The 15,937-nt window shown below is 51.8% G+C and overlaps 1 protein-coding gene across 1 annotated transcript; it reads right to left on the reverse strand.

Annotated features, from left to right (window-relative positions):
• Positions 1 to 909: 909 nt before the first annotated feature.
• Positions 910 to 15,500, reverse strand: CCDC167 (coiled-coil domain containing 167). Its single transcript, XM_004673996.2, has 4 exons — positions 15,413 to 15,500; positions 2,506 to 2,600; positions 2,326 to 2,378; positions 910 to 1,254 (listed from the first exon to the last, which is right to left on the reverse strand). Exons 1-4 carry the CDS (start codon positions 15,452 to 15,454, stop codon positions 1,151 to 1,153), a joined length of 294 nt encoding a protein of 97 aa, XP_004674053.2. The 5' UTR covers positions 15,455 to 15,500; the 3' UTR covers positions 910 to 1,150.
• Between the last annotated feature and the right edge of the window lie 437 nt (positions 15,501 to 15,937).

Consider the following 15,937-nt stretch of genomic DNA (forward strand, 5'->3'; position numbering starts at 1 on the left):
TCTGTGGGACTGAAATAACAGAGGCGTCAGACCAATTAGTGTCACTAGGCTGTACGGGAGGGAGGGAGGGAGCGCGGGTTCTGCTGACCCAGCCGGCCTCTGCTCTGCGCCTGGGGGGCTGTGCAGTAATAACGGCCTCCCTCCCTGCTCCAGAATTTCCCCACCGCTTCCTTCACTCACGCATGCCCCCCACCCACTTTGCTTGGCCCCCAGAGACCGCCCTTGATGCCGCAGAGCACAGCTCCCAGGGCGACGCTTCCTTTGTGATTGGTGTCATCCTAGTGCCCAAGTCGAAGCAGCGTCATTGTTTTGGTTGTCCGCACTGCCCCCCCCCCCCGCCCCGCCCTGCTGGGGCTGGAGAGTTAAGGGTGTGCTGAGGGCAGCAGTGATGTCTGTAGCTGCTCCTGCTCCCCCTGGTCGGCCCCACCCTACTCACTGCAAAACCCCGCCTGATTTACTGGCCACTGTCACCATTAAGTCTGTGTGGTCATTACCATGGTTCTTGCAGCCCACTCACTCCGCGAGGTCTTACTAGCCCTGCCTGCCTGCCTCAGAGATGGATTAACTGTGCACGGCTGTGCACCTCCCCAGGCCCACCTCAAGTCCCGAGTCACCCTGGGCAGCGCAGGCAGCATTTTTCCTGCTGTAATTCCAGGCGGTGGCACTGGCTGGAAGGTAAGAGGGTGGGGACAGATGGTGCCCTGGTGAAGCTGCCACCGGGGCCTGACTGGCTTGGAAAGTACATCCTGTGGCCTCCTTAGTCTCCACCCAAGGTGGGGACTTCCCCTCACAGCCCCTCCTTTCTCCCCTCTGCGTTCTAAGCCATGAGATTTCCCTTGAACATCTCATCTTTCAAGAAAGATGAGTGCAGCCCTCAGCTACAGTCAGACCGTGACATTTACACAGCAGACAGGAGCAGCCTGGTGTTCTTTATTGCCGTTCTCTTAGGCTGAGGGAGGAGCCAGCACAGCGTCCTGGAGACCAGGCCCCAGAGCAGGACGGGGGCAAGCGGGCTGTGCTGACAGGAAGCTGTGCTCGGAGTCTGGATGGAGGAACAGCGCTTGCACTGGCCCTGAATCTTCACAGACCTGCTTGACCCTGACTAGGGAGCGGAGGGGGGAGCCTGTGCTGGCTGTGAAGAGATGGTGGCTCACACCACCCAGTAGGCGTAGATGAGGGTCAGGAGGATGAAGATGGCCACAGAGAGCAGCATGTTCTTCCTGTTCTCCCGCCGAAGCAACTTTAGCTCCTTCTCTGAAAGGAAACGGTAGCAGGGGTGGAACAAGTAGTTTCGCCTCCTTAGTCCCCACCCAAGCCCACCTGCTTCTCTCATCTGCCTCTCTCACAGTGGGCACTGCAGAGGGCAGAGGTGTCCCAGCCAATTCCTTATCCCTAAAAAGGACTCTCCTTGGTCTGTGCAGATCCTCACAACCTTTTGGCTACAGGTCCCAGTCCCCCCTCCCCCAAAACCTCAACACAGTGCTGCTCAACCATACTTCAACGGGGGCAGATCTTAACACCCCCTGGCCTGTTCCTACAAAGGATCCGTGGTGCACATCCCGCTGGTGGCCAGCGCTGAGACCTCCGTGGGTTTGACACGGGAGTAGATGGGGTGGGCCACGCCACACAGGCCTCCAGCCCAGCCTTCTGCTGGGAGCTGGGTGTAAGCAGGAACGAGGGCGCTGAGCGGCAGTGTGCTTGAAGTCAGTCCTGCTGTTCTACAGCCACACAGTATCTGTCTGCATGACATGTACTCTGGGGGCTAAAGTGAGTGCTGATGCTGGACTCGTGGGAGGGAGGTAGGTGCCTGTTTTTCTTATAGACTGTTTTTCTTCCCAGGCCTATCGGTACCTGGGCCCAGGGAAGGTGCTGGGTTGGCAGGCCTCTGGCCTCTGTCCTCTAGCTCTGCTCTGCCTGGGCTCCACCTGGCTCTGCCCCCAGAGCCCAGAAGGTGGCAGCATTGCTCCACCCGTACGTACTAGCCCTTCAAGCCTTTCACTCAGCCCTGATGGCCTTTTACAACCATGGCTGGGTTTTCTGGGGATGGGGGCAAAGAGCCCTCCCGAGTCTGAGTGAATATGAGTCTTATCTGGACCTGGTGACATCCATATCAAGGGAAAAACAGACCCACAGGCCTTTCTTTTTACACTTGGAACAAACCTGCTCTCCTGGATGGTGAGCCTACAGTGGGTTGTGCAGCCTCCTGGGGTCTGGCTGCTGAAGATGCTCCCTTGCTCCCTATTACCTTGGGTCCCTGGGAGGTCCACCCCCTCCTGATCTTGGGCACCAGTGTGTGGCAACAGTAACAGAAGGGGGCTTTCTTACCATAGTTGGAGACTTTGCTCATCAGGCTGTTTTTCTCCCTCTCCAGAGACCTCCTGTGAAGGGAGAATGTTTTATGGCTGAGCCCTTTTTATTTGCATCTGAGAGGCAGCTGGCACCCCAGGACAGGGGCAAAGGACATGGAAGCTCAGCACCCTAGGATACTGGGGGTGGGGGCATCACCTGGCTTCTGGGCTCAGCAATTCTTCAAAGAGCCTGCAGTTCACAATCTCCAGGTCTCTGCGACACTGTGACAGCTTCTTCTCCAACCCATCGATCTGAAACATAACATACCCCTCAGACAGAGGTGGGCAGTGGGGCCTTTTAACTCTCCAACAGTTGGGACCCTGGGGTGGGATGGAGGCAGCTGCTAGGAGTCTTGGACAGTCCCCACCCCGAGATCTCCGTGCCCCACTGAAAATCGCTGTGGGTGTTACAGCTGCACCTCAGCTTTGTCTCCCCAGCGCAAGACCCACTGGCCCACAATGGAGCACCAGAGCTCTGGTCACAGCACAGGCAGCAGGTCCTACAATAAAATCGGGTGCATGTATTGAAGTCTTGGTGCAGGTATTGAAGTCTTGGCACTATCAAGCTACCTAAAGTGGAATCACTAGGTTAAAATTAGTTTTGGCTAGGGCCTCCCTGGTGGCACAAGGGGCTAAGTCTCTGCACTATGAAGTTATCTGCAGCCACTGCAGCAGGGGTTGGATCCTTGGCCCTGGAGCTGACCCACATGGCACGGCAGACCTCTCCTGACCCGCCCGCTGCTCCCCTCAGCAGTGTATTTCAGTGGATCTGCCTGTTCTGCTCCTTACTATGTCTCTGGTGAATCTTCTCTCCTCCCCTGCCCTCCCATCCCTCTAGCCTACACCCCAGCTCTTGTATGCACAAATATTTATTTAACATTTAAAAAAGATTTATACATACAGAACTGGGGTACAGACCAGAGGTGCGAGGATCCACCAGAGACAGAGTGGGGAGCAGAACAGGCAGATCAATGAAGTACACTGCTCAAGGGAGCAGCGGGTTGATCAGGAGAGGTCTGCTGGGCCATGTGGGTCACCTCCAGGGCTGGGGTTCGAACTCGCACTGAAACAGCTATGGCCAGCTTGCACTGCTAGGCATTAACCCATTGTGCCACCAGGGAGGGCTAATAAAATCTTTTTTTAAAAAAAAGTAGAATGAAAGGAGATGCTGCAGGGAAGCTCTGACTTTCCAGAGCCCCGCACACCCTGGAGGGATGGGCAGTTAGACATCCAGGGCCGAGAAGCAGAGGGGTATTTTCCTCATTGACATATTCATCTTAAAGTAGTCTAAGCTGTAACAGTATATATATTTCCTCATAAGAATCAGTAAAAACTAGAGAGTAAAACACAGCTCAAAAATGTTGTTTGTACCTTAATTCTCATGCGAAAAGTGCTCATAAAGATAGTCATACTTGTGGTTAAAAGAGCAAAGGTTAGCAAGCAGGGTGTCAATTCTTCCATTTGTTTTGATTATGACAAAAATCAAAGATGTGATCTTAGGGAAATAATTTGTATTGTGGGGAAATGTCAAGTAATGGAATTGGACTGTCCAGGCCTGGGTCTGGGTGACATGCATTTGCCTTTGAAAGTTCGTCTGTGTCCCTCTCCCCGTCAGCCTCTTTAACTGACCACCTTTCTGGTCCTGCTTGCTCTGGGCACCTCTGCCCAGCGTGGGAGACTATGCTTCATGGGGGGAGGAGAGGCTCAGAGGGCCCGTCCCTGACAGCAGCTGACTGAAGAGTGCCTTGGAGCTCTGTAATGTTGATTTTCCATCCTTGACTTTACTCATTCTCACCACAGCACTGGGGCCAGCAAATCGACCTCTACTTCACAAATGGGAGACCGCCCCCCCGTACCCTCCCCCGACACTTTGGGATGACTTTTCTGAGGCGTCAGAAGGAGCATGTCTCTCCTTAAGGGTCATAGCCAGTTCTTTGCTCCAATCCATTCTGAAATGACTCCTGCAGAGAGAAATTGGCAGCTCCAGGCAGAATCATGGAGCCAGACAGTGTTCCGGGGCTGGTGTCAGGAGAGCTGCACTTGGAACCTCTGGGCCTTCTTTGCCAGCAGCTTGCAGGCCAGCTACCTTCCCTTGTCCCAGCACCCAGTCCAGTGGCACACCAGCCACCCTCTCTCCCGGGGGTCTGCGGCTCACTCCAGTTCTGGAAGCAGGGCCCGTGGGAGGGAGCAACTGCAGAGCCTGGAGTTAATTGCCTGCTTAATTGTGTCACTTCTCTGCTAATGGGCACCGAAGGGAGGGCTGTCCTGGGAAAGAGCCACTGGCAGCATCCTGGCTAGGCCTGCACTGGAGGGAACGGGCACCAGAGACCCGAGGCTTCCCAGCAGCAACGGCCTGATGTAAAGGGCAGTGGAGCTGCAACAGGTGCTTCAGGCCACTTGCAGCCCTGAGAAGGCACCTGCCTTCACAACAGCACCCCCTATATACACGGCCCTCCGTACCCCCCAAGACTTGCTATTTGCTTTCCATGAGATAGAAACTGTAACCAGGGCACGAGATTCCACACTGGGTTCCAAAGCAGAAATATTCCTGAGGTTCTTAATGTGAGGTTCTCTGTTGCCTTTGGCTGGAGGGGCACTGTCTCCTTCCCCTGGCAAGTGAACCAGTCTTCCTTGTGAGCCAAACACATACTTTGTCACCGCAGCTACGAGTATCCAGACCGCATCTTCCCAAACTCTGGGAGCCCACAGGGCAGACAATGGAAACCTGCAGCCCAGGCACCAGGCCTAGCCAACAATGGGCCTATCTATCCACTATGTACGTGACTGCCCGGACCGGACGGCGGCCTACTTGCAACTCCTGTCCTAGTAGGCACGGTGGCCATCTGCCTCCTCTGTGACCACAGAGCCTGGCCCTGAACAGGGATGGGCACAGATGGACAGGGCTAGAGACCCTTGCCTACATCTGACTCTGGGCCCTTTTTCCCCCAGAGGCTGCAGAGAGCTAGGAGAAGCAACACAGAGATCATAAACACTGGAGGGCCCAGCACAAGTCTGGGTCCCAGCTAAGATCTCTCCCTGCTACCCCTTAGGCTAGTTCAGGTTTTCACGTCCATTCTGGGGAGGGAGCAGGCTGGGAATTTTCCTCCCTAAAGACTTCTGGACAGCTACCAGGGCCCAAACAAGTGGTAATTGGCCCAGAGCAAGGCCAGGAACTCATGCTAAGCAAAATCTTTAAATTGAGGTTGGCAAACCACAAGTGGCCGAGCTGGTCTGCGTCGTGCTCTGGGCAGGACTTGTGGAGCTGGCAGTGGGAGGCCTTTATCTGAACAAGGCCAATTTATCTGCAGTTCCACTGAATATCCCCACTTTCATTTACCACTTTTTAATGAGGCTTAAACGGACGAACACAAATCAAGGTTTTAGGGACTCGAGTTCTAACCTCCCTCTATGAATATTTATGTCCTGCTGACAGCTCTCTCTGATTCTCTTCTAAATAGCAAGTTCCCCTTCTTTATAGCCAGCTGCTTGATGTGGGCAGAGTGAGGGGAGGCGGAGACTGTCAGGAGGCTCTTCAGTAGGCCACAAAGCTACCCTCAGAAGGTGACCCTGCTGGCGGTCAAACACCTTGCACACTTGCCAGAGCAGAAGCCCGGCTGCAGCAGCCCCAGTAGTGGGTGCAAATATTCTGGGTGCCCTCCTGACTACACAGAAGCCAGGCAGGGAAGGTTGGAATGCATCTTAGTGGTGGGGTGTCAGAAGTGGAGGCTACTGAGTGGAGCCGGCCCAGCACCGTGGGCTAGAGAGTGGGCCCCCAGCTGGATTGGCAGTGCTGTAAGCCGGGAGGGGCCTTCCTCGCTGCTCGCTGCCCCACCACTGGGCAAGTTCCTTTATATTGTGCCTCAGTGTACTTATGAGTACAACCAAGAATACCTTTCAGATTTCAGGGAATTGTGAAGACACAGAACAGGGCATGTAAGGTGCTTATGGGGACTATTTCTGACACACACGGAATTCAACAAAGGTTTTCACTGGACCAATTCACTTGTGGCAAGATTAAGAGGAGACAGAAGTAGAGGTGAGATGGACAGAAATTTCCACTGGCCGCTGGCTGGCAGTAGTGCATAAGGGAGCCCCTCTGATTTGGATTTGATCCTGAGTCTGGGGGGGGGGGTTCAGGCCATCAGAACAGCCTCACCTTACAAGCCAGCCTGTTCAGTTCAGCTGGCTCAGGAAACAGCAGGGCAGAGACTGTCACCCTGCATGGGGGACTCTGGGGCCAGTGTCAAGTTGTAGAGGCTGAACTGGGGGTGAGAACGCTGTCTGGAGACGGAACAGCCTCAGGTGGGCATCCAGCTAAGGTGGAAGCAAGAATTTGACTAGAGCAGAAAGCTCAAAGAGGTTTACTCTAGTGGCCATGGAGGCGCCATGGGCTCTTGAGAGACAGGCTGGGTCAATTGGCAGGAAAAGCGTGGCTGGCCAGAGACTGGCTCAGAGGCTGGGACTCTCCTGGAGGAGGTAGCGTTGCTGGCTGACTGTCACAGGCGACATAGAAGCCACCAATGCGACACTGAGACATGCCCTGAGACAGGCCGGCACAGGGCAGAATATGCCCCCATGAACAGTGCCAGTAAGAAGTGCCGGTGCATTGTATTTATACTCCTCTGCACACAGGGAGAAAGCGCTGTCTCAGCCACTGAGATGACAGTCTTGTGCCAAGGGGCCCCAGGAAGCCAGAAAGCTGTGCGGCGAGCTCCCTCCCTACGACTTGGTCAACTGCCTCTGGCACCTCACACTGAGCAGAGGACCTGAGAGGTGTTTTATTAACCTTTGTGCAAACAGGTCCAGAGACAGAAGCAGGTGGTGAGCAAGCGGGGTGTCCTGGTGGGAAAGTCTGTTCTTCACCCCGAATGAGACCAGCATGACTAAAACCTGTCACAGGGACTGCTGAGGAGCTTGTGCCTGGACAGGGGAGCCTCGGAGCATGAGGGCGGAAGCAGGAGGGGAAAGAGGTATATGAGGTGAAGGAGAGGGAGAGGCCCAGGGGTGCCCAGAGGCAGGAAGTCGGTGCTGGAACCGGAAAGGCCCGCAAGCGACTCCACCCACACCAGGAGAGCTGCTGCTTTCTGATCCAAGCAGGCTGGCCATGGGAGGCCAGCAGGTGGCTTTGAGAGGGCCCCAGGGAGAAAAGTGTAAGACGAGGGATTCGCCACAGCAGTGGGCATGTTTTCTGAAGAAAGCAAAGATCTGAAGTCAGCCCTGCAGTCAAGGTCAACAGAGGCCCCAACCCCAGCAAGTGAGGGCACTGCTCCTGCTGGTGGGCGCCACGGGCAGACAAGGCTTCTGCATTTCAGTCATTGGGGTGGACGCCTGCCAAGGCCTTCTCGAGGGCCCTCCCCTGCCTGCAGCTCCAAGGCTCGGCTCACTGTGAGCTGGCAGTTTAGTCGCCCTGAGCAAGCTAAGCAAAGTCCCTCTGCCACCCGACTTGGGGAATAACACCTTATTCTGGGAGCTTAGGGAAGTCTCCCTGGGGCCCTATATGCCATAAAACCACCATGTTAAGAGAAACTGTAAAATTCATCTAAAATCCCTGAGGCATCTTTCCAGGAGTGTGGAGCCTCCTGAATGGAAGCCCCAGATGAGACTTCTTCGGGGGCAGGAACCTGAGTGCCAGCTCACGCATGGATACACTGGTTAGGTCAGGCCCTTTGGGGGCGCCGGCCCCAGTCTGGCTCTGCCGGGGGCCTGTGATGAGCAAAAGCCCCTGGACAGCCTGCGAGGTGGCTCCCCACCTGCTCCCTAAGGAACCACTATAGAGTCAGATTTTTGTCTAGAAAAGAGCAGGAAGCACCCTTGGGGCTTGGCTCTGGGCCACACAGCCTCTGCTTTCTGGTTTAGGAGCAGTTTCCTGTCTTGCTAGCCTTGCCCTTGGGACCTGTGGCTGGTGAGTGATAGGGTGGCTGAGTACAGGTCAAGTTTAGGCGTGCTGTGTGGGGGGAGGGGGGTGCGGGGGGGGGGCGCACGGATTTGCCTGGCCCGGGAACAAGATCTGATAAATAGCAATATACCAGGGTAGCTAAGCCCAGCTCAAGCTTCAGGTTTCCATGTCTGGATACTACAGTATGTGTCAAAGCAGCCTTCAGAAGCCAAAAGCTCGAGCAAACAAAACCACCATAGCCCAGTAGCAGCTAAGCATCCCTGCGCCACGCACAATATGCCAGGACCCCCTGAGCACTTCACACAGACACCACACACAGCATGTTCACAACACCCTGATGTGACCATCAGTATCCACATTTTGTGGATGAGCAAACTCAGGCCATGGAGATGAAGTACTTCGTCCAGGGTCACACAGCTGGTATGGGGGGTGCTGGCATTGGGAGCCGAGTCGTTAACCCCCAGGGCCTGTGGAGAAGGCAGAGAACCACCAGCTCTGAGCCAGCTGCACTCCGGCGCTGCATGCACGCCACCCAGTGTCTGCATCAACTCTGCAGGGAGGGACTGCCTGCTCTACAGAGGAGCCAACTCGCGCTGGGATTTTAAGCAATCTGCCCACGGTTGCATAATTAGCAAGTGGCCAAACTAGGGTCTGGATTTGGGTTTTTCTGCTACGGAGCTAATATCTTCCCACCACTTCATGGTCTTTCTCCAAAATCCTTCACAAAAACATTCATGACTAGGAAGGGTTTTGTGGAACAAAGTCATTCCACATCCCAGTTGAAGCCCTTCTAAGCTTGTGGATCTGGCTGCCACAGATTCTCTGCTCTGACTAATCTTGTACGAGGGCTTTGCTTGCTCTCTGTCCACATAACAGATACTCTCTGTGCGGGGAAAACCTGATTGAAATCTGTTTGCTTGGAGACAGCAAGACAGGCGATGAGCGAGGCTCTATCCTCAGATTGAGGCAATTACCCTCCATCTTCTGGCTCCACAAACATCCAAAGCATCTGCAAGATTCACACAAAACAGACTCAGTTTTGAGAAGAAGCCTGGGCTAGCTGGGCCTGACTTGCCCTTTCTCCCCAAAGGGTATCAAAGTCTTTCTTTTCATTTGCTAATTCACAGCCAGAAAGGGGTGTCAGCTGTTCCATCTCTGGCCCCAGCAGCCTGGGAACTGAATTTCTTGCAAATCCACTCATTTTCACACGTCAGGAGGCCCCAGGACATTTATTATGAAGGGGAAGAAGGCAGACCGCCTGCCCAGATGGTCTCTGGCAGGAGGATGGGGCTTTCCATCTGGGGCCTCTGGGCCCTATAGCCAAGTCAGTGGGGGGTCACGGCCTCGCCTTTCCAGGTGACCTGCCTCAAACCCCAAAGGGCTGATTACTCTGTCTCGCTAGGCTCTGTGGGAGCAGAAAACAAACATCCATCCACGGCACCCCAAATCCTGGCCCTGTGAGAAGTCTCTCTCACTGGTGGAGCAGAGCAGGCACACGAGGGACCCTGCAGAAGCCCGCACAGACCAAGGCCTCCACGTGCTGAACTGGAGGCCAAGCCTCGGTACAAGCAGCCCTGGAGGCCAAGCATAATGCTAGTCCTTGCCTGAAGCCTTCAGCTGTCTGTCCCTGGGCCAGAACGTTGTTTGGGGTTGGTTTTGTTCCTCTTCTCCCAATATGTATTTTTTTGATAAATTAGCAAAAGCTTCTTCATCACTGAAAGGCTCAAAGCACTTTTCAAGAACTGGCATCCACCCCGCGCCTTATGAATTCATTAATTAAGATGCTGGCAAACAGCCACTCCACACATGCTGACATCCAGCCGCGTTAGGTAATGAGGTTTTAGTCTCCTGACCCCCATCAAGTGGAGCAGAGCCAGACACAGGCTGCAGAGAGAAATCACCTGCCCAGTGGCGACCTGTCGCTTGCGCCTGGCAGCAGGTGAGGCTCATTTAATGGTCAGCGGCCCTTGAACAGTCTGCGCAGGAAGCCTCCCTGCCAGCCCCGGCCTCCAGCTCCCCAGCCAGGCACATGCAGCCGTCTGCTCCAGCCTGGCCTCCTCACCTCTGACCGGCAAACCACTCAGCTGGGCCCAGACATCAAGGGTGAAGGTTCAAGTACCTCCTCCAGCCACTCAAGCCAGCTCAGTCAATATTTTATTGATGTTCCACTAAGTTGCTGCTCTCCCTGTCTCAGAAAATTGGCAGGCTCCCCTCAGCCTGGGCACAACTTGTTCTAGAACAGGATCTCTTCATCCACGTTTAGTGTATCTGTCCCTCCCTGCCCTCATGGAGTTTACAGTGCTGCTGACAATGAACAAAGAACTATAAGCATCAAGGGTCTTTTCCTCCTGTTGCTCATTCTGCCTTGGTTATTTTCTGCTCTCAATCTCCTACTTCTTTGTGCTTTTTCAAGGATCCTGACCTCTTTTTTCTGATGGATGCTGGTGAATTTTAAACCACTCCCACTCGCTTTTATTTCTTAGAGTACCGTTGGTTGGTCAAAACAACCCTGACTGCCAGCCCCTCCTGCTCTTTCCTCCTCCACTGTACAAGTTACAAAAGCTCAACAGATGTTATCCCACCCAGCCTCACTGCAGCATGGCTGGTCATGACCCAGGACCCAGTTCTGGCCAATGAAATGTTGCTGGGCCTCCCTGGTGGCCTAGGGGTTACACCTCAGTGCTATCACTGCCAGGGAAATGTTGCAGAGGTCAACTGGGAGGGCTGATGCTTTGCTGACAGCTGATGCTTTGCTGATAAAAGGGACCAAGAGTGTTGTACTTCCTTTCTCTTTTCTGAATTCAAGTTGTGTATGATGATTGGAGCAGTGGCAGCCATCTTGTGACTAAGAGAAAACAGCTATAAAAATGCAGCAACACTGGTCCTGCAGAGCTGAGGATTTGAACTAATTCCAGGTAAGCACATACCTCCAAATTTCTTGTTAGGGAAAAAGTGTATACTCTTGCCCCTCCCTGGTGGTGCAGTGGGTTAAAGCACAGTACTAAGAAGCTAAAGCCACCTCCACATGAGTTCGATCCCCGCCTGCCCTGGAGGAGATCCACATGGTGTGGCAGACCTCTCCTGACCCGCCCGCTGCTCCCCTCAGCAGTGTACTTCATCTATCTGCCTGTTCTGCTCCCCAATCTGTTGCTGGTGAATCCTCTCACCCTCCACATCTCTGGCCTGTACCCCAGTTCTGTATAAATAAATAAATAAATCTTTTTTTTTTTTAAAAAGTGTATACTCTTATTTAGTTATGTCACAGAGACTCAACTTTCTGAGTGACCTGTAACCAAAATCTTTCCAAACTGGTAGGAGTTTCATATTAGGGACCAGATATAACCAAGCCGCCCCCTTTAAGATGTCAACTCACACACTACACATCGTTAAGACTAATTGGTTGCCAACATCTAAAGACACCAAGTTGAAAGGTCTTGCTGTCAAAGGAAAATAAAAACACCAAGTAACAGCTCATTTCTGTGGGGCTTTATACATCAGCCAAAACCCCATCCATTTACACTGAAATGCAAGCTTTTCCTCAGCCAAAACCCTCCCATCAGTTAAGACGGAAATATCACCTTTCCCTCCTCCCACACAAGGTTAAAATCAGTATCAGAGCTGGTGATATCTCAATTATAATTCTCTTTAGTCACTCAAATTAACTCTCAGAAACTAAATCTCACAGCCATTCTTTTTTTTTTTTTTTTGCAACTCTGAGAGCTCACAAGGTGGCAAAGCAGTTGGATGAAAAGGTCACAAGAGGAGCCAGGAGTTGGGGCGGCTAAGAGATGCCTTGGTCGACCTGGGAGGTACCTGTCCGCTACAGCTGGCTTGAGCCAGCCCTGGGGATGAGTGCTGCCTGCTTGTAATTGCTTCATTACAAGTGGAGACTGTTTGCAGGTGCTGAGATCACTCACTTGTGGGGGTTTTATTGCACTCGTTAGATTAACAAACATTTTTGATTAAATCACCACTTCATTGGCTCTGTGGCACACGACTTTTAATAAGAGGACAATATCTACAGCTACTGAGCATCGGAGCACATTCAATACTCAGACCCGCTGGGGGGCAATGGAGGACCAAGATGGGGGCAGCCAGATGCCAAGCTTTTTCTAAATCACACAGTTACAGATCTCAAGTCTCAGATACCCAAGCAAAAAAGTAGCCGTAAAGGCAGCTGGTGTAAATATTTATAGCAATAACGGCGGATGAGAAAAATGGGTGCCAGTATAAGACACTGGGAGAGTATATGTGTACCAAATTCTACAACTTGTAAAACCCATGTCAGCCAGACAAGACATAGGATCTGCATCTGAACCACTGTCAGCATGTCCAGAACCCCTTCAAGGGATAGCCTGGAAACGGAAGTCCCAACAAGAGGACTGAGTTCGCCAAGATGGAAGAACGCAAAAGAATGACAAAGGCTAGTAATAATAGCACCATTGCCCGCTCTGGGCTAGGCACGAAACACAGATCATCTCAGTTAATCCTCAAAACCACACTGAGGTAAGTTGTGATCTGAGATAGAGACTGCAGGCTGTGGACTACGGCGGACTACCCGTTCCCGGAGCTGTGAGGGTATGGGGGGAGGGGGGGGGGTTGCGGCACCTGCAGCCTTCTAGCTGGTGACTCCATTTCTCAGCGCCTCCTAGCGTTGACTCAGATTAGTGGAAAGTGCATTCTGGGCCCTGGATCCTCCAAACTGAACGGTGTGCTTCCTCCACTCCCTCTCTTTCCCACTAGACACATCAATGGGGTGGACCTGGTTTCATTCAGGAGGTGAGCACAGAAGTCGGGATGAATCCATAAGATGGTAGGAATATGGTAGAAACACCACTGCCCTGTCTTCTAGACCAGGGTTCGCAAATACAGCCGACCACCTGTTCTGTAGATAAAATTTTATTGAACACAGCCATGTCCATTAATTTGTTTATTGGCTGTGGCTGCTTTTGGGCTAACACAGCCTGCATACAGCTGATTCTTGTTATTCGTGGTAGTTATGTCCTATAAAGTTGCAACAACGAATGAGTGAATACTGAAACAAGATAGGTTCCTGCAAGCCTCTGGTCACAACATTTTCATCAACTGTTCAATACAAACTCCTGTTTGTCAGTGCTTTTGTTTAAATAGAGCTTATTTAATATCTATTGTTGAGTTATTAATACTGAACTTAATGACAACAGCAGTATAATTCATGCCTGAGCACAGCTTATCTAACACATATTTTCTTGATAATGCACAGTCTTCTTGCACTTAAGAACACTAGACAGCATTTCAGTGCTACACCTGGGGGCCATTTTAAACAGCAAAATCACCAATAAAAAGCATCAAAATGCAAAAAATGTGGCACTAAACGGACCACCAAAAGGACATTTACGACAGCTGAAACAAGAAAGCAGAGCACTGCCTCGTTGGACCTCAGTTGGTTACACGGCACCTCTGGTGACTCATATTTGTCATTGCTTTCTGTCTGTCTGTGAATGACTGTGAACACATCGTGAGTACCGACCTGGGGGTTACAAATACGTTTAAACAAGTTGGCAAATCATAAACACAGAATCTGAATAATGGGGATTACAACAGAGATCATATGACCAACAAAGCTTAAAATAGTTACTACCTGACCCTTTACAGACAACATCTGCTGATGCATCCTCTAGCCCTTTCTTGTTCTTGAAGCTACTGAATTTGGAATTTCTGTTATAGCAGTTTATCATGTCCTAATACAGGCTACAAAATCTATGATCTTCTTACTATATAATGGAATATAATTTTACCATTTATGAACTATTCTTTTAAAAGTCCCATTGTTAGTCCACGGTCCTTCTGGGATCAGCTAATAACTTTCTGTTCTTATTTTCCTGTGTTCTTACTCATTTTTATTTTAAGAACATTTCCATCAGCCTTTTTTTTCACTACCAAGTAGGCCCATATTTCTCACAGGATGGTACTAAAACCTATATCAGCATGGGTGTGTATACCTGGCTACAAATGCAAATTCGGTGCCTTCCTTGGTTTAACAAGGGGTTAAAGTGCAGTACTATGAAGCTATCCACAGCCACTACAGCATGAGTTTGATCCCCGGCCAGGGAGCTGACCCACATGGTGCAGCAGACCTCTCCTGTCTCACCCACTGCTCAGCAGTGTATTTCAGTCAATCTGCCTGTTCTGCTCCCTACTTTGTCTCTGGTGAATCCTCTCACTCCCTGCAGTGCTGGCCCCAGTTCTTGTATGCATAAATAAATAAATCTTTTAAAAAAATGCAAATTCTTTGTTTAAATGTTCACCCAAATCATAATAAATTACTCAGAGAGGGGGAGAATTCAAGTGTCCTTTTTAAACTAGTGCTACAAATGACTCTTCGTGTTTTAAGTTTGAGAACCACAGAACTAGGTAGTAAGCTTCAAGACTATCAAAGTATTTCTCTTGCAACAGTTCTAAGGAAACTGTAACAGAGGAAGCAAGAGATACTAGAAGCAAATCACCTGTGCTTGATTCTCAGCGCCTCCTCCCTGCTTTACTCTGAAAGCTGGTTCCTCACCTGTAAAATTCTCACAGGCTTGTAGCTAGGGTTAACATCACCATACTAGAATCTTCTTTAGCCATTCCTACACATTCTCAAAGTAATTTTCAGGCTACAAGCTTGTACTCTGGAGGAAAAATGTCCCATCTCAGGGGATATTTGATGAGCCACTAGTAATATACTAAATAGTATGAGCTCCCTCACCTTTGGGAGGGGTGCCCTCAGGAGGGGTGCCCTCATCTACATGTCCCTACCGTTTGGGGGAGTTCCCCTCACCTTCGATCATCCCCTGTTTTGGGCACTCATCATTTACAAGTCTCCCCTCAGGATCACCTTAGTTCCTATCCCAGTCTTTAAGTCCTTCTCTTTTGTGTCACGCCCTCTTTGGGGCGCTCCTTCACGCCATGTCTCGTCCCATCTGGAAGCCTCCTCACCTCTAGCTGTTACGTCAGGCTCTGCACCCTTCCATTCTCCCGCCTTGCCTCTCACCTGCAGGTACCCCATCGGGGCCTCTCCTGACCCTCTCATCCCCCTTCCAAGCCGCACCGCCCTGACTTCCTCCCCTCGGTCCCTCCTCCAACCTGCAGCCGGGCAGACTCTCTATCCCGCGGCCGAAGGGGCCCACCCGCCCACCTCTCCCCTCACCTCTAGGGCGACGCCCCGATTCTCCCGCTTCTTTTTAGTCATATTACTTGCTGGGATCCCCCAGTCATTACTGGACGTGCCCACCAGATGGCACCACGCATGCGCAATACTCGTGCTTCCCCCTCATTGGCCATCTCTTTGGCGGGAGGTGGAGCTACCGGTGGCCGCCATGTTGTTGAGGGGCTCGGCCGCTTTGGCGCTGCCATGTTTGTGAGGGGCGGTTTATCTTGGGAGGCCTGAGGTGAGGATGATGAAGTGGGGCCTGAGAACAGCTTCCCGCTCAGGGGTGGCGCGACCCTTTCCTACTGTGATCCGAAGCACTTCGTATCCCTGCCAGCTTTCCCCCCTACAACTCCATCTTCCTTCTTAGTGACATTCTGCTCAGTTTTAGCCAGCCTCTTCCCTCAGTCGCATTCTTTCTGAGCTGCAAGGCTTCCAGGAAGCCCCATTTGAGACCTTTGGCCCTTTGGGATCTATAATCAGTTTCTGTTGTTATTCTCCTTTTTGTTTTGTGCTCTTGCTTGT

The sequence above is a fragment of the Condylura cristata genome, unplaced genomic scaffold (genome assembly GCF_000260355.1).
Source record: "Condylura cristata isolate star-nosed mole 26May11 unplaced genomic scaffold, ConCri1.0 scaffold00001, whole genome shotgun sequence".
Classification (NCBI taxonomy): Eukaryota; Metazoa; Chordata; class Mammalia; order Eulipotyphla; family Talpidae; genus Condylura; species Condylura cristata.

Excerpts from the sequence above, each read along its gene's own strand:
- CCDC167 (XM_004673996.2), bottom strand. The coding sequence starts at position 15,454 with ATGACTAAAAAGAAGCGGGAGAATCGGGGCGTCGCCCTAGAG. Across the intron at positions 2,379-2,505 it reads TTGCTGAGCCCAGAAGCCAG|GAGGTCTCTGGAGAGGGAGA; the intron begins GTGATGCCCCCA and ends CTCCCTTCACAG. Across the intron at positions 1,255-2,325 it reads GAGCAAAGTCTCCAACTATG|AGAAGGAGCTAAAGTTGCTT; the intron begins GTAAGAAAGCCC and ends GTTTCCTTTCAG.